Here is a 27,627-nt window from a genome sequence, read left to right as displayed (position 1 = left end):
GCCATGCAGTTTGTATCCTAACATATGCTCTAAACATGCAGAAATTAATGACACTCGGCGCAGTTGACATTGTGGTGTCAAACATCGCTCTGATGGGTTGCTTTCCATTTTACCTGAGCATGTTCGAGAGCTCCAACAAAAGTGACTATGACAAGTACGGGTGCCTGAGAAACCACAACGCGTTGTTCAAAAGGCACAACTCTTTCCTCCAGAGCAGCCTCCCAAAGCTTCAAAAGAAGCATCCACACGCACGGATCATGTATGCCGACCTCGCAAGCCACATCTACCAAATAGTGCAAGATCCCAGAAAATTCGGTGAGTCTCGGCAACCATGTTAGCGATGCCTTGCAAAATGAGCAGCCGGTGATTCTTTCTTTCAAAAGAACAATTATTAGTTGGGAATTCACTCAGGAATAATTGAGCAACCTGCCAAATTCAATGATTCAAACGTTACTAGGCTCAAGAATAGGAACAAAATTTCAACGTTTCAGTGTTACTAAAATATTTATGTTTCAGTTAAAAATGAGTGAAGTGCATCCTAAGTCCTTGAACTATTTTTAAGGTGTCACATAGGTCCTTAAACTATGAAAAGTGCCATATAGGTCCTCAGAAATCCTTGAAGTGTAATAAGTGTGTATATATGTGACACCTCTGAAATAGTTTAAGGACCTACATGACACCTTCGAAATAGTTTGAGGACCAGAATGGCACACATATTGCACCTTGAGGACCTAGATGACGACTTTCATAGTTCGAGGACCTATGTGACACCTCTGAAATAGTTCGAGGACCTATGATGCACTTCACTCGTTAAAAATCAATATCACTTGAATTTGGGCCAGGTTTTAAAGGAAATCAGGCCGGTATTTCTTGAGTTTCAGTTAAATTCAAATGTAATTTCAGTAGTTTGAGCAAATTAAACACCAATATCAGTGTTCTTTTTCTTCTCTTCCTGTTGTTGCTACAATTCAAACTGAGAAAATGAAATCGTGAACCCTGAATGTCACCTAAATATTGTTAGACTGATTTCGGTATGCAGGCTTTGAGACTGCCTTCATGAGCTGTTGCGGAAAGGCCGGTGCACCGCATAGATTTGATCTGTTCACCTTGTGCGGGATGGATGGCTCGAGCGTTTGCCATGACCCAGCGAGCCACCTCCTCTGGGATGGTGTAACGCCCGGATAATCATGCTACAGTAATCCCACGCTAATCATGCCATGACACCTCGGTTACTGTTGCTATCCTCGCAATAATTCGGAACCGTTCGAAATTCAAATTCAAATTAATGGTAACAATAGAAGTTTTCAAAAATTAAAACTAAAATGTTCCGTATCTCGGATGAAAAAGTTTTATATATGAAAGTTGCTCTAAACAACGAGACGATTCCGGATACGCAGTCCGTTCGTCCGCCACACCCCCCTAACCTATCGAACCCGCAACTTTCCCCCTCCGGCTCCTCTACCCGAAAACACGAAACACCGGGAATACTTTCCCGGATGATTCCCCCCTTCACCGGTATCACCTACTACCGCGTTAGGGCACACCGAACACCGCGTATTGCCTTGTTATATTTTGTGATGCTTTGTTTGCTCTGTATTCATTATTTCTTCCCCCTCTTCTCTCCGGTAGACTACGAGACCGACGCTGATGCCACCGAGTACGACTACGTCACCGACGACCCCTCCTTGTCTGAGCAACCAGGCAAGCCCCCCCTTTGATCACCAGATATCGCCTATTCTCCTCTATACTGCTTGCATTAGAGTAGTGTAGCATGTTACTGCTTTTCGTTAATCCTATTCTGATGCATAGCCTGTCATTGTTGCTACCGTCATTGATACCTTACCCGCAATCCTAAATGCTTAGTATAGGATGCTAGTGTTCCATCAGTGGCCCTACACTCTTGTCCGTCTGCCATGCTATACTACTGGGCTGTGATCACTTCGGGAGGTGATCACGGGCATATACTATATACTATACACTGTTACATTACCTGTGATACTGTTCGGAGTTGGGGGCTGAAGGGGCAGGTGGTTCCATCCCGGTAGGGGTGGGCCTGGGTTCCCGACGGTCCCCGACGGTTACTTTGTGGCGGAGCGACAGGGCAGGTTGAGGCCACCTAGGAGACAGGTGGGCCTGGCCCTGTTCGGCGTTCGCGGATACTTAACACGCTTAACGAGATCTTGGTATTTGATCTGAGTCTGGCTACGAGCCTATACGCACTAACCATCTACGTGGGAGTAGTTATGGGTATCCCGACGTCGTGGTATCAGCCGAAGCACTTCAGACGTCAGCGACGGAGCGGCGCGCGCCGAATTGGACTGGAACGCCACTAGGCTAGGTCTGCTTTCGGCCGCCCACGCAACGTGCAGGTGTGCTCAGGGCGATGGGCCCAGACCCCTGCGCGCTTAGGTTTAGACCGGCGTGCTGGCCTCTCTGTTGTGCCTAGGTGGGGCTGCGACGTGTTGATCTTCCGAGGCCGGGCATGACCCAGGAAAGTGTGTCCGGCCAAATGGGATCGAGCGTGTTGGGCTATGTGGTGCACCCCTGCAGGGAAGTTAATCTATTCGAATAGCCGTGATCTTCGGTAACAGGACGACTTGGAGTTGTACCTTGACCTTATGACAACTAGAACCGGATACTTAATAAAACACACCCTTCCAAGTGCCAGATACAACCCGGTGATCGCTTTTCCGCAGGGCGACGAGGAGAGGATCGCCGGGTAGGATTATGCTACTCGAGATGCTACTTGGAGATGTTACTTGGAGATGCTACTTAGAGGACTTCCATCTACTCTCTTCTACATGCTGCAAGACGGAGGCTGCCAGAAGCGTAGTCTTCGATAGGACTAGCTATCCCCCTCTTATTCTGGCATTCTGCAGTTCAGTCCACTGATATGGCCTCCTTACACATATACCCATGCATATGTAGTTTAGTTCCTTGCTTGCGAGTACTTTGGATGAGTACTCACGGTTGCTTTCTCCCCCCTTTTTCCCCTTTCCTTTCTTTCTGGTTGTCGCAACCAGAGGCTGGAGTCCAGGAGCCAGACGCCACCGTCGACGACGACCCCTACTACACTGGAGGTGCCTACTACTACGTGCTGCCCGCTGATGACGGCCGGGAGTAGTTTAGGAGGATCCCAGGCAGGAGGCCTGCGCCTCTTTCGATCTGTATCCCAGTTTGTACTAGCCTTCTTAAGGCAAACTTGTTTAACTTATGTCTGTACTCAGATATTGTTGCTTCCGCTGACTCGTCTATGATCGAGCACTTGTATTCGAGCCCTCGAGGCCCCTGGCTTGTATTATGATGCTTGTATGACTTATTTTATTTGTAGAGTTGTGTTGTGATATCTTCCCGTGAGTCCCTGATCTTGATCGTACACATTTGCGTGCATGATTAGTGTACGATTAAATCGGGGGCGTCACAAGTTGGTATCAGAGCCGACTGCCTGTAGGAATCCCCTTTCCAACTCCTCGGCCGAAGTTGAGTCTAGCCATTGCAAAACTTTTACTAACTTGGCTGTGTGCCTTACGGGCCCACGTCGCCATTGGGTGGTATTAGGATCTTTTATTCCTCGACCTATACTCTGGGACTCTGATCTCTCTTCTATTCGGGTTAAATGAATTTTGCTAAATCTAACATTAGGATCTCGTTATCACTTTCACCCGGAGAGCCCCTTATTATTGATGATCGTCTGCTGCACGTGAAGACCCTGAAGATACTTTCCGCTGTTAAGCCGAGAACTTGTGTTCATCGCGTTCGCAATTCCCCTTCCACCGTCAACCCTTATGGGTAACTACTTACAGTTGTTATTCTTATATTATCCCCAGTTGGTCTTGTTATTACAAGATACCCCAAAACACTCGTCGTTGTTTCGATAATCCTTTGAGCTTACTGCCTCGCTGTTCATTGACACCTGAATACCCCTCCGGTTAATTCTCGCACTTGTTGAGTATCCGCTCATCCCCCCAGTTGTTCATGTGTTACACAAAAGTCTTCGAAATACCACCCGATATTCCGAAAATCCTCAGCAACCTATTGCTCTGGAATTTCTTGTTTGCTTTCATTATGGTTAATCCCATAAGTCTCGTAGTCTTAATGACATTCCTTGTCATTATCATTTTGAGTCTGTTGACTCAATATGTTTGCGAATACCCGCAAACATCATTGATCCTTATAAATTACCTTTCCGGCTGAGCTGCCATTCTTTTAACTGGAATTGGTTCTCGACCAATCCAATTGTCGTTGATTGTACCCTAAGGCTATTCAACTTATCCATCCCTAATCAGAGCATTGCTTCTGATCCCTTGATTTTGAAATCATAATTCCTTTGCATTTGACAATTGAGTTAGTCAGTTGTTTTTATAATCTGATCTCCTTGCATTCTTCTTCCTCTAGTTGAGTACCGATACTCGTATCAGATCCTTTGTGGACCATCAAGTCCTTTGTTGGATTGTTATCCGACAGTGTCCTTCACATTTGATCACTTTGTGAGTTCTTCCCCTGATACATAATGCCTTTGTTAAGTTGTATCCTCTGCTTGGCCAACCATGCTCTGCTTTCGGGCTTGTGTTATTTACTCTTGAAACTTGTGGTATATGATTCTAAGATGCCCAGATGGGTTGAACCTATGCCTTCCTTAATATGTGTGAACTCGAAAGTTTTCACGAGTCGTACTCTTCTGGTATTTTGCCAGATAAGATTTCAACACTATAACTTTATCGAAGGCGAGAAGTGAATGAAAGGGTATGCATTGGAGAAGTGGGAGTCGACCTTGAACTTGTGTTCATGCCCATGGACGCGATATATATCCTATCATGGAAGCTTCTTGTAACCATAACTATTTCCTTGATAACTAACATATGGTATCTGTGAATTGATCCCTTGCAACCGTGGTTCCGACCATGATTGTTCTTCTTTGATCTTACTTCTCGGACAAGTTAAAACAATTGTCTCCTATGGATCAATACACCAGTCCAACCTTTACTTTGATCTTGTGTCGAGTATTACCCCCCTGGTATCTCGAGATTATCATGGAACTGCATAACTTTTTATGAGTTCTTCATCAAGTGCTACCTTCCCACTGATTCCAATTTTTCGCGGGCTCTGAGTTATTGAACACTCAAAGACACCGATAACTGAATCGAGTTCGCATTGCGATTCAACAAGTATTTGAACCCATCACTGCTTACAAATTTATTAATCCTTCAAGTCGTTCCTAGCCTGATCGGCTATATCATTATCGAGCTAATTTTAACTGTGCTACCCGGTCCTTCTTCCCGGAGCACAATTTTCGACGATGAACTAACCTTACGTCGATCATCATCGTCATATCATTTCGCCTTGAACAACAAGCTTGGTTTCGAGTTTGTGTCGTACCCTTGGTTCCAGTAACCTTTCACTTTATCATTACTTTGACTTGATGTCATCACCGATCGATTACATCTTCATGAACTCTCGCGACAAATGTGTCGTGAATATCATCAACATTCTGAGCTCTTCCAAGAGATCTATTGAAATCATGATGAGAAATACCATCCTTGTCCCTCGATGATTTGAGTTATCATCGGCAACATTCTTGCCTTCCCCCCCCCCAACACAAACTTGTTCACAATTTGTGTTGTACCTTGGTTTCCTTGCTATCCAGCAATTGTTCTTCTTTACCTTGGAGTATTACCATCCTTTATGTCAAGTATGTTCTGAGATTTATTCCACCTCTTGAGAATTCTTGACATAGAAATACTTCTCACCATCACCATTCTTTCTTGGTCCATGTGTTAATTCCAACAAGTGAACGGTGTTGTTTGGATTCTTTCCTTCTAGCAACCCTATCTCTTTGAAGTTAATGGTCGAAAGTTCATTCTTAGGCTATTGATTATTGAATCACCATTCTGACATTGGTCATGCAACCCAACCCATATTTCGGGCGCACCTTTCAACCAATGTTTAATTGTGTATGTTTTCCTCGAGCATACTTCCTTATATCATTTGATCTGACAAATGTTACCTCCTTGTTCACTTAATTATGGAAATCCATCCGTTTGGAATTCTTGATGAATTGCCGCTGAGCCCGTCAGCCATCTCCTCATCCTCTCATTGGGTTAATGATGAACTCTTGTTAATGGAAATCACCTCATAGTTCATTTCCCGAGAATCTTACAGTGTCATCCCGTCAATTTGTGTTGCACCTTTCTTCTCAGGCATCCTGAGCCTGAGGTATCCTGACACCAATCATACCTGAATCTCCGTCAGATATGATGGTTGGGACCATTTTCCAAGAGTCATGAAGTTGATCCTTTGATGACCCGGTAACATGGTGTCATGCCTAGCACCCCCCCCCCCCCCCCGGCTGGAGGACCTATCATTATAGATTCCTTTTCAGCAAGATTATCCATTCATCCATGAGGAAATCGTAAGACTTATTCTACAAGTTATTCCTGATGGATCCTTCATGTTTCCAAAGTCTGACCTTTGCTCGAAGACCATGTCGATGCTATCTCGAAGCATGTTTGTGGTACTCTGATTCTCAACAAGTACATTGAAGCCCAATGCTAAATATTTCCTGCCCAATTATCCAAACACCGCTCTATGGGTAATGTCATGAAAAATCCTCTCCCCTACCTAAAGAGTTTTCTACATTATATCCTGACATGGATATCATGCTCTGCTTGTCCTTGGGAAGAATATACCCCTGAAATATGTGTTTAAACACATTTTCCTTTCCATTGTTCTGTTTAATTTGATGATCATATTTTCCTTTCCATTGTTGTGTTTGACATTCTTGCGATCTATATAATCTAAGCAGTAAAGATTCACTGCTTATGTAAACACCTCGATGTATAATTGGTTAGTAAGACCCTGTTACGATTGTTGATGATATTCCGGTAACCACCGATGGACGAGAACTTTGCCTATTGGCCCGCCTCGTTCAACGAGCAGGAAAATGGTTCTCTTCGTCCCTCGCCCTTGGTATCGATGTTGTTGCCGACATATCTGACAGGCTACCCTTTGACACGTCTTACTATCATGACCGTGCAAAATGTCGGCCCCCCTTCCTACTTTCAACCACATGGTGGGCCCATAACCCACAGTTCCACAGGATCAAAACCTGACTCTCCTGTACACCCCTGTTGCCCAAGTTATTCCTCGTGCTTGACTTCGTATGTAATTCACGAGCCATCTTCCGAGGGATCATCAAATCTGTTACCGGACACCATACTTATTCCCGATCGCTTTGAGCCCCTTTCACGCCCTGTTTCAGGCATCGAACGGTTGCCTGCTCGCTCGAAACTTCCCATGAAACCTCATTACCTTGCTCTCGATATTTTCTTAAGTTTCAATTCGAGAGTTACGTTCTGCCACCTTCCCCGATGTTATCGACCAGATAGTCAACCTTGTAGCGGTTCGTTCTCCCGGAATACCCCCCTTATTCTGTCGTAAGTACGATGGAGATCCCGAAGAAAGGATGACGACTTCATCATGATGACCTGAAGCAGAAAAATGAAGACATCAATGTAATGGATTGATCTCTTCGAGAAGAGCAAGCTAGGATGAGAAGACCTGCTAGATTCGTTACCAAACCTTCCCCCCTTTCACTACCTCTTAAATCTCGGGACGAGATTTCTTGTAGTGGAGGAGATTTGTAACGCCCGGATAATCATGCTACAGTAATCCCACGCTAATCATGCCATGACACCTCGGTTACTGTTGCTATCCTCGCAATAATTCGGAACCGTTCGAAATTCAAATTCAAATTAATGGTAACAATAGAAGTTTTCAAAAATTAAAACTAAAATGTTCCGTATCTCGGATGAAAAAGTTTTATATATGAAAGTTGCTCTAAACAACGAGACGATTCCGGATACGCAGTACGTTCGTCCGCCACACCCCCCTAACCTATCGAACCCGCAACTTTCCCCCTCCGGCTCCTCTGCCCGAAAACACGAAACACCGGGAATACTTTCCCGGATGATTCCCCCCTTCACCGGTATCACCTACTACCGCGTTAGGGCACACCGAACACCGCGTATTGCCTTGTTATATTTTGTGATGCTTTGTTTGCTCTGTATTCATTATTTCTTCCCCCTCTTCTCTCCGGTAGACTACGAGACCGACGCTGATGCCACCGAGTACGACTACGTCACCGACGACCCCTCCTTGTCTGAGCAACCAGGCAAGCCCCCCCTTTGATCACCAGATATCGCCTATTCTCCTCTATACTGCTTGCATTAGAGTAGTGTAGCATGTTACTGCTTTTCGTTAATCCTATTCTGATGCATAGCCTGTCATTGTTGCTACCGTCATTGATACCTTACCCGCAATCCTAAATGCTTAGTATAGGATGCTAGTGTTCCATCAGTGGCCCTACACTCTTGTCCGTCTGCCATGCTATACTACTGGGCTGTGATCACTTCGGGAGGTGATCACGGGCATATACTATATACTATACACTGTTACATTACCTGTGATACTGTTCGGAGTTGGGGGCTGAAGGGGCAGGTGGTTCCATCCCGGTAGGGGTGGGCCTGGGTTCCCGACGGTCCCCGACGGTTACTTTGTGGCGGAGCGACAGGGCAGGTTGAGGCCACCTAGGAGACAGGTGGGCCTGGCCCTGTTCGGCGTTCGCGGATACTTAACACGCTTAACGAGATCTTGGTATTTGATCTGAGTCTGGCTACGAGCCTATACGCACTAACCATCTACGTGGGAGTAGTTATGGGTATCCCGACGTCGTGGTATCAGCCGAAGCACTTCAGACGTCAGCGACGGAGCGGCGCGCGCCGAATTGGACTGGAACGCCACTAGGCTAGGTCTGCTTTCGGCCGCCCACGCAACGTGCAGGTGTGCTCAGGGCGATGGGCCCAGACCCCTGCGCGCTTAGGTTTAGACCGGCGTGCTGGCCTCTCTGTTGTGCCTAGGTGGGGCTGCGACGTGTTGATCTTCCGAGGCCGGGCATGACCCAGGAAAGTGTGTCCGGCCAAATGGGATCGAGCGTGTTGGGCTATGTGGTGCACCCCTGCAGGGAAGTTAATCTATTCGAATAGCCGTGATCTTCGGTAACAGGACGACTTGGAGTTGTACCTTGACCTTATGACAACTAGAACCGGATACTTAATAAAACACACCCTTCCAAGTGCCAGATACAACCCGGTGATCGCTTTTCCGCAGGGCGACGAGGAGAGGATCGCCGGGTAGGATTATGCTACTCGAGATGCTACTTGGAGATGTTACTTGGAGATGCTACTTAGAGGACTTCCATCTACTCTCTTCTACATGCTGCAAGACGGAGGCTGCCAGAAGCGTAGTCTTCGATAGGACTAGCTATCCCCCTCTTATTCTGGCATTCTGCAGTTCAGTCCACTGATATGGCCTCCTTACACATATACCCATGCATATGTAGTTTAGTTCCTTGCTTGCGAGTACTTTGGATGAGTACTCACGGTTGCTTTCTCCCCCCTTTTTCCCCTTTCCTTTCTTTCTGGTTGTCGCAACCAGAGGCTGGAGTCCAGGAGCCAGACGCCACCGTCGACGACGACCCCTACTACACTGGAGGTGCCTACTACTACGTGCTGCCCGCTGATGACGGCCGGGAGTAGTTTAGGAGGATCCCAGGCAGGAGGCCTGCGCCTCTTTCGATCTGTATCCCAGTTTGTACTAGCCTTCTTAAGGCAAACTTGTTTAACTTATGTTTGTACTCAGATATTGTTGCTTCCGCTGACTCGTCTATGATCGAGCACTTGTATTCGAGCCCTCGAGGCCCCTGGCTTGTATTATGATGCTTGTATGACTTATTTTATTTGTAGAGTTGTGTTGTGATATCTTCCCGTGAGTCCCTGATCTTGATCGTACACATTTGCGTGCATGATTAGTGTACGATTAAATCGGGGGCGTCACAGATGGAATGCACCTGAGCGACACCGCTAACAGACGGATTGCCGAGGGCTGGCTCAGCGGCCCGTACTGCCACCCACCGATTCTGCAGTGAAGGTCCTAGCTAAATGGGTGCATATAAACACACAAACGGACTTTGGTAACTGTATGCATGTGTTGTCTGTACTTCCTTTGTAGGGATATCCTATGTACCGAGATTACAAAACAATATTGAAACATGCTGTTTTCTGGTGTTGATTAATGTGGTTGATGCAAGCTATGTACACACATGCGAGTGGACGCGGGGCATCAGATTCCCATGCGCGCCCAACACCACAAATTCTATCCATGTGTTTGTTCGGCTGATTCGCTCGGCTTTATCGGTTGTGAAAGAGTGAATGGGTCAGAGTAAAAGAGACTAGTGCACACATACTTGACTTACATGGTGTTATGTGCAGATACCCCGATGTAAATCAACATTCTCACCCAGCTACATGCATCTGTATTTAAAAATAGAGTTGTATTTGTGTGATTTTAATTATTGTAATAACTAACAAAGAAAAACTTGGATAATAGTTGTATCCAACTATTCATCATGTGATTCTAATATCTGAGTAGGAGAATCTTCAGGGCTAGCCACCAGATAAGCGTTGACATGTCAGGCTGACTGGTTGCATTCCGTCAGAGCTTTGAACCGGCCATTTTGGTAACTAGCAACACCATGCCTCAAACATGGTGGTTTCGCGCAGAAGAAAAATAGCAATAATCGCGTGTAACAAGGTTTCCAGAAGTGGTGGCTTTTTGTAGTTTACTCATGTCACAATTATTATATGGGTCTAGAATATAGGAATCTATAACGTCCTAAGAAAAGACACTTGGAAGAAGCTCCTTGTAGCATCGTATAGTTACTATGTAACTGGGTTAGGTGACTTCTTCAGAAGCTAACTAGGTGTTAAATCTGCTTCCTTGTAGAGAATATAAATCAAGTCGCTAGAGGTGACAAAAGTACTTGATGTGAAGTTGTAAATCGTTAGTAATTACTTCTGAAATAAATGGTATTTAAACACATACATACATACCTGATAGGTAAAGATGCAAGCAAGTTGTGAAGCCCACATACAAGTATATCAAAAGTCAATTCTATGTTAATCTAAAAAAATACACTAGGTTATCTTTTACTACACTTACATATGGGTTTATGCAGGCTCCCGCTTGCATCCCTAAATGATAGGTTCAAACTGCATGCATACTTGAACCGGCAGTTACTATCCCTTTTTCTTCGTGCTCCTCATTCCCATGAGCAGCGAGCACATCATGTGCAAAGCTTTTTCATTGGTAGCGGTAGAGATTACACAAAATGGTATTAGAAACCTTCAACACCCCATTTGACAGTGTTGTATGACTCATGATTGCCAGTTTTCATTATCCCTGTTCCACAGTTCGTTTTTTCTCTCAAGTGCCTTGGTGTTGGTGGAACATAAGCAGCTCCCTTGGGCACTTATGTTCTTCATTCTGCAGCAAAACCAAAAAGTTGAAGTCAGTGAATGAAATCAAGGTAATTTGTCTAATAATAAAACAAGGAAACACACAACCAGCACATACAAACAATGGCGCATTCCCTTCTTTATCAAGATTAGCTCTTGTCCAAGTAAAATAAAATGGTGAAAACAAGGAGCCATCTTGTTTCATTTAGCCTATCATAGTAAAAGATACAATACTAGAAGCATATCTTCCGTTGGCTGCCCATAATAAACCAACTGGGAGTGTGGGACTGGCAGTGTCACAGTATACAGATTTAGAGTATATTGTTTACGTTTAAAAGACAAACTATTCAGAAAAGAAGGGCACACAAAACCAAAACACGAGTGATATGGTCAAGAGCTCTTCTAGCAATTTTTCATTGTTATTAAGTCAGGATAATTTGATATATTGCTCAAAGGGGCTAAACAACTGGTAGGTCATCAAGGATAGCACTTGCTGCCAAGAGAAAGGCACCCCGAAAAATGGCATCATTTCATCATGCTAGCAAGTCTAACTCACCAGAGTTTAGTAGATTCTGCATCAGATTTCCTTAGTCATACGAAGTTCATAACTATAACCTAGCTCAACAATGAAAAACAAAAGGAGGAAATGAATGTAGATTAGTTGAAGTCATTGCCCATGTAGACATTTGTCTCAAGAGTCAAGACCAATATACAAGGGCAGTTAGCGCATTAAAACTTGTTACGAGGTTGAGTTAAAAATAAGAAGATATCCCGTGCCGTCTTACAAAACTTGGGCAAAATACAAATAGAAATTTTACATGAATATAGATAGGACAGCTTCCAAATGACCCCCCCCCCCCCCCCCCCCTTGGCAGGATGATTTGCCTGAGGCGACAAACAAGGAACAGAGCAGAATCCTGCTGTGCTGTGTATCATTGTGGAACGCCTGGAAGGAACACAACCACAAAATATTCAGACATAAAAGGCTCACTTTCCAGGAGGTGGCCTCCCTCACTCGTAATGCCATCGACCGGTCATGACACCGTTGGACGGCGTAGTGTCCAATTTTTTTGGAGTAATCTGACATATTTTTGCTTATGGTTCCTGTTCCATTTCCCATTAAAACAGGCCCCCACCATCAATTGTGACCACACACTATTTTCACCTTAAGTAGGCGGTGCTCTTGCCCAGTTTCTTGGAAGAAGAAAAGAAGGAATTATGTTAATAGACCAATAGAGGTGCTAGCTGGGATCAATGTGTCAATTGTTAACTGAGACCAGGGTACAAGACAACTTTAATCAGTTCGCAAATATCTAATCGTGATCTTCTAGTGTCCTAAACAAGGACATAATCACATGATGTCTTAACCTGATAACAGCAATAACCATTCTTCTTACCTAAGCAACAGTGTGCTAGTACCTAGTCAAGGATTTATAAACAACTTGTATTCACATGATAGGATCTGAAAAAATAATAAATCAAATACTTGTTCACTGCATATCATCCTGTATCATTAATAACGCTCAGCAAGGCATGAGCCAAGAAGTGCTCCAAAGAGATCAATGGTCATCAGTTAATTCAGTGCTCCACAAATACAACAAGGTTCCTACATACCACAATTCACCCTGAGCTTGGAAGTAGCCCATCCCTTGTCATGCCACGGAGGACATCAACCACAGCGTCCACGTTACCTTCTTTCCGATTGAGATCAATAAGAGCCTTCGATGTTTCTGCATCTGCTAGCGAACAGCAATTCAGCAACTCCTGAATCACGGTATCCGCTTCGACAGTCATCCCCTCTTCAAATAGGCCCCTAACCAATGAAATGGTGCTTGTTGAATTAGGAGGAAAACCACACTGCAGCATTTTCTTATGGAAGTTGAGAGCCTTCAGAACATTTCCTCCCCGACAATGCCCATGAATGAGTACACCATACACTGAACCATCCAGCTTCCAATCTCTGTCCAACATTGACTGGTAAACTTTGTCAGCTTCATTCATCAAGCCTTTCATGGAAAATCCCTTAAGAAGAGCCACCACGCTCTTAAACTCAGCTTTCCTGCAACAACGCATCAGGGCCTCATATTTAATATTGTCTGGAACAGGGTCTTCGTAGTACAGCTTAAAGAGTAACCGTTGTGCTTCCTTTGTACGTGCTGACTTGCTAAGCCCATCTATAAGCACACTGTATGTCACAACATCAGGGAGAACTCCTTTCTTTATCATCTCATCGTGCAGAGAAAGAGCTTTCTCAACATCCCCCTCCTTGCAATGGCCATCAATCAGCGTTGTATAAGTAAATTCATCAGGCTGTAGGCCGAGTTGAAGCATCTTCTCAAAGAGTTCACATGCATCACCAAGTTTTTTCTCCTCGCAAAGACCCCTTATGAGCGATGAGTAGGTGATTGCATCTGGAACCACACCTTTTTTCACCATTTTCCGGTTCAATTCAAATGCAGAATCTGTATCACCAATCTTACAGTACCCACTGAGAATTGTACTATATGTAACGACGTCAGGCTTCACTCCTTTAGCCTCCATTTCATCGACTAACTGCCCCGCTTCTTCCATTCTTCCTAACTTGCAGTAACCATTGATAAGCGCATTGTAGCACACTACCGAAGGCTTGATCCTGCACTCCCTCATCTCCTTCAGTGCGAGCAATGCGTCATCCAAGAACCCGTTCTTGCAGAACCCGTCTATCAGTGCTGTGAAAGCGATCTCATTCATCCGGAGGCCCCTCTCCTTCATCTGCCCTACCAGGGCAACTGCCCGCTCCAAGTTCCCAGCACTGCACATCGCGTGGATAAGCGACGTGAACGTCACAACATCTGGCGCGACCCCTTTCTGAGACATCTCCGAGAACACCGTCAGTGCCTCATGCAGGCAGCCTGACTTGCAGTACCCACTCACCAAGGTGTTATAACTGACCCCATCGGGGGCCAATCCCTCCCTCGCCATTCCGTCGAACACCTTGCGGGCGTCCTCCATCCTCCCCGCCTTGCACATCCCGTTCACCACCGTGTTGAACGTCACCAGGCTCGGCCTCACGCCGGCCTCCCGCATCGCGGCGACGAGCCTCTCCGCACCGCCCACGTCCCCGGCCCTGCAGAACGCGGCGACGAGCGTGTTGTAGGTGACGGCGTTGGGCGCGCACCCCGCGGCGCGCATGTCGCCGTCCACGACGGCGGCGAGCGCCTCCTCTCGGCGGCCGCGGGCGCAGAGCGCGCGGACGAGGATGTTGTAGGTGTACACGTTGGGGGCCACGCCGGCTCGGAGCATGGAGCCCTCGAGGAAGCGCCGCGCGGAGGCGAGCGAGGCGTCGGAGAGCGCGAGGAGCACGGCGTTGTAGGCGGGGAGGGAGGGGGCGTAGCCCGCCGACCTGGCGAACGCGAGCGCTGCGGCGGCGAGGGACGGGGAGGGGAGGGAGGCGTAGGCCCTGATGAGCGCATCGAAGGGCCGCGGTGGTGGCGGGGACGGGAGGAGGCGGAGCGCCGAGAGCAGGGCGAGGAGGAGCGGCAACGGCGGGAAGGAGGCCGCGAGGCGGGAGGCGGCCTGGGGCGAGAGCGGGAGGTGGCGCCGGCGGAGCGGGGACGGGAGGGGCGGCGTGCGCGGGGTCGGGTTGAGGAGCGCCGCGAGGTGCGCGTGCTGCACCGGGTGCTGGTGGTGGCTGCCGGAGGCGCCCGCCGCTTGCCGCGCGGGCGCCATGCTCAGGTGCGAGGCGGCGGCGCACGGGCCTGCGGCATTTGGGTCAGCTGGGAGTGCCGACTTGGTGGGACCCGGTGGTCAGCTGGCCACTGACCCAACGGCCGCCGGCCAAATTCACCGTTTTGACTAAACCTGGGCAAACGTCGGGCCGGGCCGGGTTTCGGGCCGGGCTTGTAAAAGCCCGACCTTCATTTCTCAAGCCCGAGCCCGGCCCGAAGCCCGAAATACTCCCTGAAATCAAGCCCGAGCCCGGCCTGAAATCAGGCCCGAAGCCCGAAAGCCCGGCCCGAACGCTGTTTTTTAGTACGCGTACGTGCAAGCCCGGCCCGAAGCCCGAAAGCCCGGCCCGAAAAATAGAAAAAGACAAGCCCGAGCCCGGCCCAAACTACCTTTCGGGCTGCAAAACAAAGCCCGAGCCCGGCCCGGGTCTTTCGGGCCGGGCTCGGGCCGGGTCGTCGGGCCGGGCTGCCCATGCCCGGGTTTAGTTTTGACCTTAACGCTGGGCCAAAAATCTCACGATTTGGTTGGTTGGAGTTGTGTATTTTGATGGCATTTTTAATGTGAGCTCTGACACTACTTTTGAAGATTTCTTCCAAGTCCATGCTGAATTATTGAAACTGTGGTTTGTGATGTGTACTAACCCTTAGATTTTGTCAAATATTAGTGATTTGTGATGTGGATGACCTAGGGTTAGAGTTAGGATTTTACAAGAAGGATTCACGGCAAAAGAAACTGATTGTTACATAGAAGTCACTAGTCAGGAGTACAGAATACCATTGTTTTGTGATCTTAGCCTGGCCCATAAGGTTGTAGCTGGTGGCGGCATGCTTAAGGTGATCGAGCCGAAACCGTGCCCAACTAGTACATCCGAGGAGACCGGTAAATCCTATCTAAAGAAAGGCTTGCGGTCTGAGGACATGCTAGAATACAAGATGTGGTTGCGTGGGAATGTTGTTAAGCACCATAGACATGCACCGTTAAATGTTAGAGACGAGGATGCTCATGGAAAGTCCATGCAAGAATCATGAAAAAATGGATGGTGAAAGATATCAAGTTGTCATGCCATTCACCTGTGCAAAACCACCAACAACTAATGCATTCAAGACGCATTATCAGCTGGCCTCTGAATTCATCGGATATAAATTGACGACGCATACAGTCGTAGACTCGACCATTAGCTGAAGTTGATGATTACTTTGGTGCAAACTCTCTTTGGATATAAAAGTGAAGTATGAAAACGCATAGAAGGACAAGCAAATCGCCCCTAGAATGGTGTACGAAGAAGCATGCAACCACCTTTCTAGGCTGTTGAGAGTGATGACCTATAGAAACTCAGGCATGTATCATGTAGCTCAGAATGATGCTCAAGTGTTTTACCATACCTTATGGACGTTCAACCCATGAACCGTGACCTTTAAGTATTGTTGGTCATTTTTGTCATTGCACACACCGTATCTACTCTCTCTCAACCAAATCTAACCCAGAAAATCTTCAAAAAGTTAGGGAAAACATAAATTAGGGCCACCAAGCAAAAACAATGCACCTAAAATAGCAAGTTTTAACCGCAAAAAAATGGAGGAGTTCTTTTAAGGAGAATCCATAAGCTGGGGAGGGATTTGGTGGAGGAGGAGAGAGTATTATGGGATGGAGGGAGTATTTTTTTTTAAATCAAGCATTTGAAATTTTTTCGAACAAGTATTTAAAAAAATGTTAAATGTATATACAAAAAATGTTGACCATGTATTCAATTTATTTACATATATTTTAAAAATGTTAATCAAGCATTTGAAAAATGTTAAATATGTATAAAGAAAATGTTGACCATGTATTGAATTTTTTAATCTTGTATTGTATTAAAAAATATTAAGCATTTGAAAAAAATGTATATAAAATATGTTGATTGTGTATTAAAAAATAGTTAATCTTGCATTTGAAAAAATGTTCATCAAGCATTTCAGAAATGTCAAATGTGTATAGAAAAAATGTTGACCATGCATAACAAAAATGTTAATGTTGTATTTGATAAATGTTAATGAAGCATTTGAAAACGTTTAACATTTATATAAAAAATATGTTGCCCATTTATTAAAAAATCTTGTATTTTAAAAATGTTAATTAAGCATTTGAAAAAAATAAAAACGTGTATACAAAAAATGTTGACCAATTCATAAACCGAGAAAGAAACAAAGAAAAGGAAGAAAATCAATGAAAACCAAGAAATAAACAAAAGAAGAATGGAGAACAAAGAAAGAAAACCGAAAAAAGGAAAGCAAAAACCAAATAAAAACCAAGAAAGAAACAACGAAAGACAAAAGAAAGAAAGAAAGAAAAGCAAAACCAATAAAAATCATGAAAAAAAACCAATTAAAAAACATAAGACGGAAGAAAACTGTTGAAGAAATAGAGAAAACCGAAAGAAAAAAATAAAACAGAAAAGACCTGAAAGCAACCAATATACATCAACCACCACGAGGGATCTTCTCGATCGAAATCAGCGAACGGAAGAAACAGATGAGAAACAGACCGGCCCAATACGGCAGCGGGGTGAAAATGCTTCATGATAGACCCCGAAGGAACACTCGCTATAAGCGAGATATAGCACTTATATTCATTTTGTGTTTGCCCAAGTATTTTTTTCCTAGGGTTTTTCTTTTTGAGTTGTTTTTTTCTTAGGGTTTAGGGCGATTCTGGCCGACGCCGCGTGTCGCGAGTCGCGTCATAAAACGGGGGGTTTCCGTTCGGGCTCTCTCCTCCTCCTCCTCTCCCGGCGTTTCCCGAAGCCTCCTCGCCCGACGCGACGCGCGCCCCGAGGTGAGCACGACGAATCCCCACCCAATACCCTTCGAATCCGCGTGCATTCTCGGCCCCCGCCCGCGCGCCTCGCCGATTGCCCCGAGGTCCCGACGCCCCCGCCGTGGATTTTCTCTCTCGCGGTTCTCCCTGGCTCGTGTCGGGGGCGCGATTCGTGTTCGTTCTGGGAGGGAGGGGCGCGATCCGTGTCGCGGCGGCGCTCTTGACCGGGTTCCCGGGTGGTGTCTTCGTGATTTGTCGTGGGTTGGGGTTGGCCCGTGCGGTACGGATGGATGGGCTAGGGTTACCCCCAAAATTTTCTCGTTCTCGTCGAATTCTCAACGGGGAGAGGTAGATTGGGTTGGATTGGGGGCCCTGCTTGTGCCAAATTATCTCTTGTTTAAGCACGTCTTGGTCGATTTGTTGATAGTTTGGTAGTGGATGCGTTGTTCATGGCGGCAGGATTAGGCATTGGTATCGTGTTCCTGGATTCCAATTCGTAGGTGATTGGTTTGCTATCTTGTGTGGTTACAAGTTTTGGTTGCTTCTAGAAGAAAATGGCGTGCCAGATAGCTTGGTACTGGCTAAAATCCCTTCGGTGCTTGCTTTTATGGTAATTAGGACTCTGCAATTCTGCACTACGCAGATTGCATTGGGTTTCCTTGTGTATAATCGTTGCCATTTTCAAAAGATATTAACTACTCCCTCGGTTCCATAATATAAGAGCGTTTCTGCGTTTTTGACACGTGTCAAAAACGCAGAAACACTCTTATGTTATGGGACGGAGGGAGTAATACTTGTTGTGGCATGCTCTTTGCGACTAGCAACTCCATTAATGTTTTTATTTGTCTTATCATCATTTGATGGATTATAACAATTACACTTGGTAGATTTTGAAGGAAGAAAAGAAGTTGAACCATGGGGAAGAGAAAGTCAGCTGCTAAGCCACCCCCTAAGAAGCGGATGGACAAGCTCGACACGGTCTTTTCCTGCCCGTTCTGCAATCATGGGAGCAGTGTTGAATGCCGAATGTTAGTACTACCTTCACACGTTTTCCTGTTCATTGGTTGATATTGGATGGCTATCAATTCAGCATTGTGACTGGGGTTTCCCCCTTTTTTTCTTCAGTGATATGAAGAATCTGATTGGTGAGGCAAATTGTCGAATCTGCCAGGAAAGCTTCAGCACAACCGTAAACGGTATGCCCAAAATTTACATAAAACTGCAGATTTTACCTCCTAATGCAGATGTTGTACTGATTGATTCTCAGCTAGAAATTTGGCTCTAGACATCTCAATTGTTTTTGTTTCTTCTCAAACTAATGCTTACAGCTTTAAGAACAGGGTATAGCTTATCTATAAATTTCCTACAGCCATGTCCATCTCATATACTCTTGGGGGTTTAGTCATTCTAATCAACTAGGTCATAATGAAGCAGAGCCGAGGTAGCAATCATGTACAGTTATATTCTTACCTGGTTGCCATTAATCACACCATCATGTCTGTAAGGCAGGTCATGTGGCTCCCTATGTTTATCGTGTCCAAGTCTGAGTTAACTGAATTGCTTGAAACAAACCTGCATCATCACAAGTTCAGAACTGAACCTGTATAATAATATTGCTTAAATGAAAAACAGTGTTGTAGAGGGTTAACCATTGTTGTGCCACATGTTTTCAAGTTTGTGTATAACTATCTCATGTAAAGGAAACAGTGTTCAGTAGAATTTTTTACCCTTGCTGACCTACATGTTTCTGGTATTGTACTAATTCTCTGTTTTCTTTGGTGCAGCGCTGACTGAGCCTATTGATATGTAAGTCAAATTCAACAAATAACTCTTGACTAGTGAGTTGGTGCAAATACGTCAGAGACCAGGAACTGAAGATCATATTAATTTTCCTGCAGATACAGCGAATGGATCGATGAGTGCGAGCGCGTCAACACTGTTGAAGATGATGATGGTGCATGAGCATGTCTGGTTGCAAAATGAAATGGTTATTACTACTATGACTGTAATGCGTTGGTGTTATTGGCTGCCACCTTCAGCCATCCCTGTAGTTAGCCTTATGGCTGATCGAACCGTTAGTAGGCAGTTCATCCTGCGTTTAATAAACAAGCGATGATATTGTGTACTTGTGTTTGAACCTTAATAGTAGTGTTGCATGTCCGATGTGTATGGATCCATCATATATGAGACTGTAAGGTTGGTTCTCTTCCAGTATGTTATCATGGTTGAGATTAGGACTAATTTTTAGTACAAGAGAAGAATGCTATGTTGGTGGTTGTTCTCAAGCCTGTGGTTGGTATGTTCATGTTTTCATCAGGCTGACTTTGCTTGTTTTAAGTTTGAAATGGAGTGGAAATCTGCAATGGAGAATAAGCTTGCAGGTTAAGGAGTATTCCCTCTGTCCTGAGTGTACTTTCAACTTTGTTTGAAAGTCAAATTTTTTTTATGTTTGACCATATTTATACAATAATACACCAACATTTATGCCATCAAATTAGAAGATGCTCATATGGGTAGGGTGTGCGAGGGATGAGTGTGCGTGTATGTATGAGTTGCTTGCATTTGTACTATGTTCAGAAAAAAGGAAAATTATTAACATTAGATTCATGGTAAAATATATTTTCATCATATATCTATTTAGTTTCACAAACATTGATATATTTTTTTCACAAACTTGGACAAACTTTGAGATAGTTTGACCCTCCAACAAAGTAGAAAGTACACACTTTAAAGGACGGAGGGAGTAGCAAAATTTGACTATTATATATTTCCTCACGGCACAAAAATGGCATTGGAAGTATGGCTTTGGTCTTAAGAAATTCAGAATATATTTTGAGTTCCCCTCCAGAAAATCCGTTTTATTTAGCATAACAAATTGTCAATCTACCAAGTACAAGAAATGCAGACATGAACATGACCAAAAAACATTAGCCTTCACTTGACTTGACATTTCCTGCTTGCCCAGAGGTAGTATATTTCTGTTTATGTGATGTAGATCAGGGGATTACCCCAAACTTGATGAACTTGTATGAAGCATACATTTATTACAAACAGTGGAAACTAAACTAGCACTACTTGTTAGCTGGTCTCTCCCATCAACTTCTCAAAGAAAACAAGACTACTCCAGGAGTACAACCTTTCTTCGCCGCTACTTGGTTGTGATCACTGCCAAGATCTTAAGTGGCATAAGTTTTGCTTCCCAAAAATTGTTCCAGTAATTCACAAACGATCCATCCTCTCCAACCACGACTAGCTAATCTTGCTACTGTGGTGTCGCTGAGGGTGCTTCGCTTTTCTTGATGCCGTAAGCAATGTAGTTTATACTAGTATCATCAGACAGGGACCACTCTCTAGTCAACGGATTGTAGAAGAACCCTGCCATTTCCTCCACCTGGAGACAAGATGTCAAAGCTGTCAGTTATATGAAGTGCCGGCAAGATCATCGCGTGGGAGTGATTAGTAGCTTACGGAGATTGAGGCTCGTTGCAGTGCTAGGACTAGCTCCTCGGGGGTGACTAGTTTGGACCACTCATGTGTGCCTATAGGAAGCTGTAAAAGTACAAAGAAAACCATCAAGACTTTAGGAGTACAGTATCATTGATTCAGATTCATCGGAGCATCAACCTTAGTAGGAATGAGCATATGTTGAAACAGGTTGTTGATTATTTTGCAAATGAACATGATAGCACTCTATTTCCTTGGAGGATCTGAACCCTTATTGAATTCTAGCCCAACAAACACAGCTATACAGATCAATATATCCATACACCTTTGTTTATCTGTGAGCTGTGCAACCTTGCATATTAAAAATCAAGATAACACGGCCCTTCCTACCATTTGCATACACAAAGCCATATGTTAGGCTGATGAATTGAACGACATTTCTTTTGGCTTGAGACTGCTCATGGGTCATGAGCATTAGCATTAGGACATCTTACAATCTCAGGAGTCAAGATTTTGCTAAGCTAGCGACCGTGAAATGGCATATTACTCCCAACATAATAGACTACCAACTATGTGAATCAATCTTCTGTAGGAATTGAAACAAAAAAAAAATGCAAAATGGACAATGAGACTGACCCATCTGAGAATATACTCAGCACCAACAATGGCGGCCGCATATGCTCTCATTGACCGGTTGATTGTAGAAATCACAGTGGCACCATTAGGAGCTGTCAAAGCTGATAGAGATTTGCAGAACTCCAAAGGATTGGCGACGTGCTCAATCACCTGCAAAGATATTAAGGCAATTCTTATTTTTGATCCAGTACACTAGTTTCAGTTAAGAAAGCTGTACGTGCAAGGCACACAGTACTTAATCATCCTATTCACAAAGAGCTTATACAGTGTGTTATGTGTTATGATATTCACAAAGTTCTCCCAATATTTTGCACTGGTGTCTCCTTTTCGATGAACACATGACTTGACTCTAGGGGTTGAGAGACGACAAAAAAATGAGGGAGACTACACATGCAGGCAGAATAGATTGATGAACTTCTTGTAGCTTAATTGATTGGATGGCGCAGATGGCTCTTCTCTTTGTATTGATGCCCCTGACAAATAAAATATAAGTCAAACTGTCCTAACTAATGGGATGGTATCCCTTATTAGATTGTATCCATTCTTTGAGTGGTTAGAGCCAGCAGCCCCCCTAACACATGATTCTAGCAGAAGCTATAGCCTATATGCCTGTAATACATGATAAAAGCAGTCTTCAATATCAAACAAAGGTTTTAAAAGGGATCACGCATCAATGAATTACCAAAACACCTCTCTGATAGTGAATGCTATGGTAAATGAGCTATGGAGGCAATCTATTCTTGATCAAAGACCTTTGGAAGACAGCAGGGGCTAGGGGTGTAAGACAGGACGAAAAATGTTCATACCTCAAGAGAAATTACAGCATCAAATTGCTTGTTCTCTTTTACCAAATCCTCTGCATATGAACAATAATACATATAAGTTTTGCTATTTTCAGCCATAAGAAACAGCAGATGTAAATTACTTGTATAAGGGCAACCTGGTGCATGTAGCTCCCACTTGCGCAGGGTCCAGGGAAGGGTCCGACCACTTTGGGTCTATAGTACGCAGCCTTTCCCTACATTTCTGTAAGAGGCTGTTTCCAGGACTTGAACCCATGACCTCATGCAAATTACTTGTATATCTCAATTTAATCTATCTTGTCTAAATTTGGAAGCTGCCGGTCTTCCTTTACAGTCTGGTTAATTACTCTACATAGTGGAGCTACATAACTAACTGTCACTGGAATATGCCCTGGAAGTCATTACCAGCGGTTGTGCAGCAATACTCAATGGAAGCAGTTGTTGGATCAGATGCCTGCAAAGGTATGAAGCAAAAATCATTGGTGAAAAATGTAATAAATCCATCATGGTTCTGGCAATTCCGGCAGTGTAAAATCATGAACAATCGATGCACTTTTAGGGGCATTTGATGTTTACATGAGTAAAGGACTAAAGTTAAAAGGCAAAGAAAAAAACATGGAAGTCATCAGTCCTAAAAGGCTTAATACTGCATGCATAGTTATCATGTGCTATATCATCAGGCAAAGTATGAATAAGACCATATTTATTAGCATTATATGTTTCACAGTTATCAGCAGGAAGCCAATAAATAAAACTTAGCAGTATACCTTTCTCGTCTAAATTATACATAAAATAAGTGACAAGAAAATAAGCACAGCTATTTCTACTAAACAATTGACATGAAGATGAGTAATACATACGGCATGAATGTGCGCAATCTTTATATTCTTGTCAACAGCATCAATACCAGTAACTGTCGCTCCCATCCGAGCAAGAGGCTGCCATCCAACAAAGATGATCCAAAAGGTCAACAAATATTTTATCCGGCAGTTCAATCACAGAAGAAAACACATGTCAAAGTCCAAATTGCATTGTAACACTACAAAGACTTTGATCCGAGGCAAAGACTGACACTTTCAAACCAACTAGTTAGTACTCCCTCCGTTCAAAAGTACTTGAAGTTCTGCGGTTTGTCCTAAGTCTAACTTCTTTAAGTTCGACCAGGTTTGTAGAAAAATATGCCAATATCTACTACTACTACACACACACACACACACACACACACACACATATTAGCAAAGTTTTCTATAAAGTTAGGACACACCTAGCACTTAGTATTCTGGAAAGGGGGGAGTATATATCTAGATTAGAAATGCAATAAGTACACATCAATAAGCTTAACTCAGGCTGTAGGCAAGGGGAACATACCATGGGTAGTATAAGACATTCATTATAGGCTATAGAGACTAGTAAGTCAAAATGCTGAAGATAGCTATAGTTGTGAATATGAATTTAAATCTAAAAGTTCAATGTGAGTAAGTTGCATAATGTGATACCTGACATTAAAAAAATATGACAAGTAAGAAGGAAAATATTGCATATCCATTATCCATTTCTATATCAGTGAACTAGATGACTTAATTCTCCCTTTCACACAGATGAAAAACCCTCAAAGGGTATTTACCATCTAGTATGTAAACCACCAGAAGGTTTTAATTATTAAAAAAATTGGCTGACAAAGCTTTATACCTCTGAGAGAATGCCACCTCCACATCCAACATCAATAACTTTAAGACCTTCAAGTGGCTTAGCGGAATATGGATCCCTCCTGGAAGAATTAACTTTAGACAAAGTAGAACAGATGTGGATACCGTAGGATGAACTTAGGCAAAATACAACAAAAGGCAGCGATATTGATGATGAGAACTGAGGAACGGGAAAATAATCACAATACGGAATAAGGAACGGTACAATAGGCAGTCCAGCACTTGTCTTCTCTTCGGGGGAAAAGAAAAACTAACAACCACAACAGCAATGCTCCACAGAAAACAAAATACAGGATACATTAAATGTACCTGAAATGTCTACAGAGTGTGGAGCGAATAAAAGATAGTCTTGTCGGATTCATCAAATGCAATGGTTTGAATGGACCTTGAGAATCCCACCTGTTTATTCCAGAAGAAGTATCATCATCAGTAACCAATCATATGCAAAGGAAAAACTTGTCACACCCTTCACTTTGAGCATCTTAACATACACACATACTAAGTGCTGCACTGGCATAGTGGCAGCAAATGCTTCTTCATAGAACAGAGATGACATAATAGAAAGACCCCAAACACCAGATTTGATTTTAATAACCATTGTTAAACATGGAAAAACTATGTAGGCATTCTCAACGTACAGTAGCCCATACACCGTAGTACTTTTCATGCAATTCCCTGAACATGTCGAGGCACATTGATATGTACTCGTATAAAACATATCTAGAGGCATGTTGATATCTACAGAACAAAAATGTATACAAATTCATTGGAAAGCGTCGACAAACTACACTAGCTGTTGCAGGCTATTCTAACTTCTAAGAAACTCATGGCTGCACCTAATTCTGGTGTTCGCTATGCCAGCAGTGACTGATTCCCTGTGCACAATGTTCATCATTGTGACCCGTGGCAGACCTATTTCGCTATTCGGATCCTACAAACAGGCCCAGCAATTTTTGCAGCTCCAATTTGCTCCAAAATTTTAACCAAACATTCAGAGCATAAGCACCGGGGTTCACCATCTCAGAGGGCCAGGGAGGGATCTCACCAGGTCTCGGCGATGGCGGCGAACTTGGCCACCTCGGCGGGGTTCAGCGAGGACGCGGCGGACCCCCCGCCCGCGTGCCGCGGCGGGCCCTGGGGAGGGGACGGCGGAGGCGGCGGGAGCGAGGACGCGGCGGCCGCGGAAGCCCAGCGGCGCCATTGCGGGGGTAGGGCGTGGGGAGATGAGAGGCCCGGGTCGGGAAGGCGCGCGCCGCAGCCGCCGCGCGGGACGGCGGAGGCGGCGAGGGCTCGGCGGAGCGACGGCGCGACGCGGCGCAGCATCGTGTGCTGTTGCGCGAGCGGAGCCGGCGGCGACCACGGTGGCGGCGCTCTAGAATCTGTCGCGTCGCTTCGAAGGGGTCGTCTGGCTGGACGTGGCGAGATCACGGCCGTACGATCCCGATCCACGGTTCGGGTTGGAAAGTTCCGTGGAAGGCACCGCTCTCCTCCTGGAAAAATGCGTGTCTGCACACGGAGGCAGATGTTCCCGTTATTGCTTCTTTGTGTGGAGTATATCGTATGACAGATATATCGAAGGTATTCGATAGGTGGATCAGCAGCGTGTTAACTTAAACGGAGCTCACACAAGGAATTTGATACGCCCCCTCAAAAAAAAAGAAGGAATTTGATACGCCCCCTCAAAAAAAAAAGAGGAATTTGATACGCCGGACGCACGAGACATTCCCATACTTTGTTTTTTGGTGACAAAATAAGCAAAACGTCGTGGAGAGAGGTCTATATACTGTACTAGTAAGTTGCACGCTGCTTTGCACGCTAACCTATAAAGCACGCGCTTGATTGATGAATTAACCATCGAGCACATTGGAGAGTTTTATATGTTTGCATTTGGAAGCTCATCTCCAATGCTTGCTACTCCACTGTCTCGGCATCCAATGCCCATTTTCTTGGTTTGACTTCGTCGTTGATCAAGCTGACAGTTTGGAAAGCTTGGGCGTCTTTAAAGTGCAATTTTTTTGCTTGGCAAATGATAAATTGCAAAAAAGAGGATAGCCTAATTGTAGCTTTTGCCATCTTTGCAAATGTCACATGGAGACCTCGGGAAACATCCTATTCCAATGCCAATATACACAAAGAATTTAGTGCATGATCAAAGGTTGGCTTGGAAACAAGGACCTCGACCTCGGAAACTGGCATCATTCAACTCCGCCCACACTTGGTGGACCAAAGCGGCCAACTCAAATGAGCAGCCAAACAGTGACATGGCTTATCTTCTTAAGCGCGTGTCATGGGAGATTTTGAATGAGGAATGCTCGAGTTTTTCGCAATTTTGCATCTTTGGCTACGTCTGTATTTAGCAATATCAAGAAAGGGGCTAGGTTGTGGTATGTCACCGAGGTGAAACACTTAGGGGCGATCATTCCTGTAGAGTAGTTTTTTTTGTGAATTTGCTAGAGAGTAGTCTGTTTGCTCTTTTTTAATACGACCTTGTACATGCTCTTTAATCCTTGCTCATTTAATGAAAATGCAAAGCTTTAGCCTTGCTTAATAAAACCTTTACCATCTAAATTACTCCCTCCATTCCTATATATAAGTCTTTATAGAGATTTTAATGTGGAATACATGCGAAGCAAAATGTGTGATTATACACTTTAAAATATGTCTATATACATCCGTATGTAGTTTTTATTGGAATCTCTATAAAAAGACTTATATTTAGGTACAGAGGAAGTATGACATAGTGAGCATATTAGAATGTGAAGCATCTATTTAGTTTCTTCTATGTTTATGGATTGGTAGAAATCTCTATCTTTGCTGAGAAAAATATTCTGGATAGTGGTGCGTCATACCCTTTTTCTACTACGGCTGAATCGTAGTACTCCTTTTCTTTTACATCAAAATCGTAGTACTCCTAGTTATGTGATAAGACAGGTATTGTCTCGGTCAAGCTAAAAAAATCCATCCATTGTGACCGGCCGGCCAGCCGCAGACGGGTAAGTTTCTGGAACAACCTTCTAGCTTCTATATATTTTCTTAAGGAGGAAATACTATAAAGCTTCTAGATGGTTCCTGCAGCTGGTTCAATGTGGACCTGTGACTCACGGCATGAGAGGCGAATCCGGCGCATGCTATCCGTTGGATATGTAGCGCTGACAATTGATGAACGGTAGATGTCAACCTAATGTG

At 44.4% G+C, this 27,627-nt stretch overlaps 3 protein-coding genes across 3 annotated transcripts; 1 reads left to right on the top strand and 2 right to left on the bottom strand.

The window, feature by feature from the left end:
• Positions 1–10,901: 10,901 nt before the first annotated feature.
• LOC123150940 (pentatricopeptide repeat-containing protein At5g39710) lies at positions 10,902–15,156 on the bottom strand. Its single transcript, XM_044570738.1, has 2 exons — positions 12,966–15,156; positions 10,902–11,379 (listed from the first exon to the last, which is right to left on the bottom strand). The coding sequence occupies exon 1, from the start codon at positions 15,057–15,059 to the stop codon at positions 12,972–12,974; it is 2,088 nt and encodes a 695-aa protein (XP_044426673.1). The 5' UTR covers positions 15,060–15,156; the 3' UTR covers positions 10,902–11,379; positions 12,966–12,971.
• Positions 15,157–17,714: 2,558 nt separating this feature from the next.
• Positions 17,715–20,137, top strand: LOC123152077 (transcription elongation factor 1 homolog). Its single transcript, XM_044571686.1, has 5 exons — positions 17,715–17,870; positions 18,740–18,880; positions 18,978–19,048; positions 19,637–19,658; positions 19,751–20,137. The coding sequence occupies exons 2-5, from the start codon at positions 18,768–18,770 to the stop codon at positions 19,812–19,814; spliced, it is 270 nt and encodes an 89-aa protein (XP_044427621.1). The 5' UTR covers positions 17,715–17,870; positions 18,740–18,767; the 3' UTR covers positions 19,815–20,137.
• Positions 20,138–20,692: 555 nt separating this feature from the next.
• Positions 20,693–25,952, bottom strand: LOC123151503 (ubiquinone biosynthesis O-methyltransferase, mitochondrial). Its single transcript, XM_044571198.1, has 9 exons — positions 25,487–25,952; positions 24,751–24,840; positions 24,425–24,503; positions 23,596–23,673; positions 23,141–23,189; positions 22,739–22,788; positions 21,933–22,082; positions 21,321–21,401; positions 20,693–21,243 (listed from the first exon to the last, which is right to left on the bottom strand). Exons 1-9 carry the CDS (start codon positions 25,762–25,764, stop codon positions 21,115–21,117), a joined length of 984 nt encoding a protein of 327 aa, XP_044427133.1. The 5' UTR covers positions 25,765–25,952; the 3' UTR covers positions 20,693–21,114.
• Between the last annotated feature and the right edge of the window lie 1,675 nt (positions 25,953–27,627).

This window comes from Triticum aestivum, chromosome 7A (genome assembly GCF_018294505.1).
Source record: "Triticum aestivum cultivar Chinese Spring chromosome 7A, IWGSC CS RefSeq v2.1, whole genome shotgun sequence".
In the NCBI taxonomy this organism is placed as follows: Eukaryota; Viridiplantae; Streptophyta; class Magnoliopsida; order Poales; family Poaceae; genus Triticum; species Triticum aestivum.
Note: the sequence above shows the minus strand (reverse complement) of the source record. Positions and strands in the feature narration are given on the sequence as shown.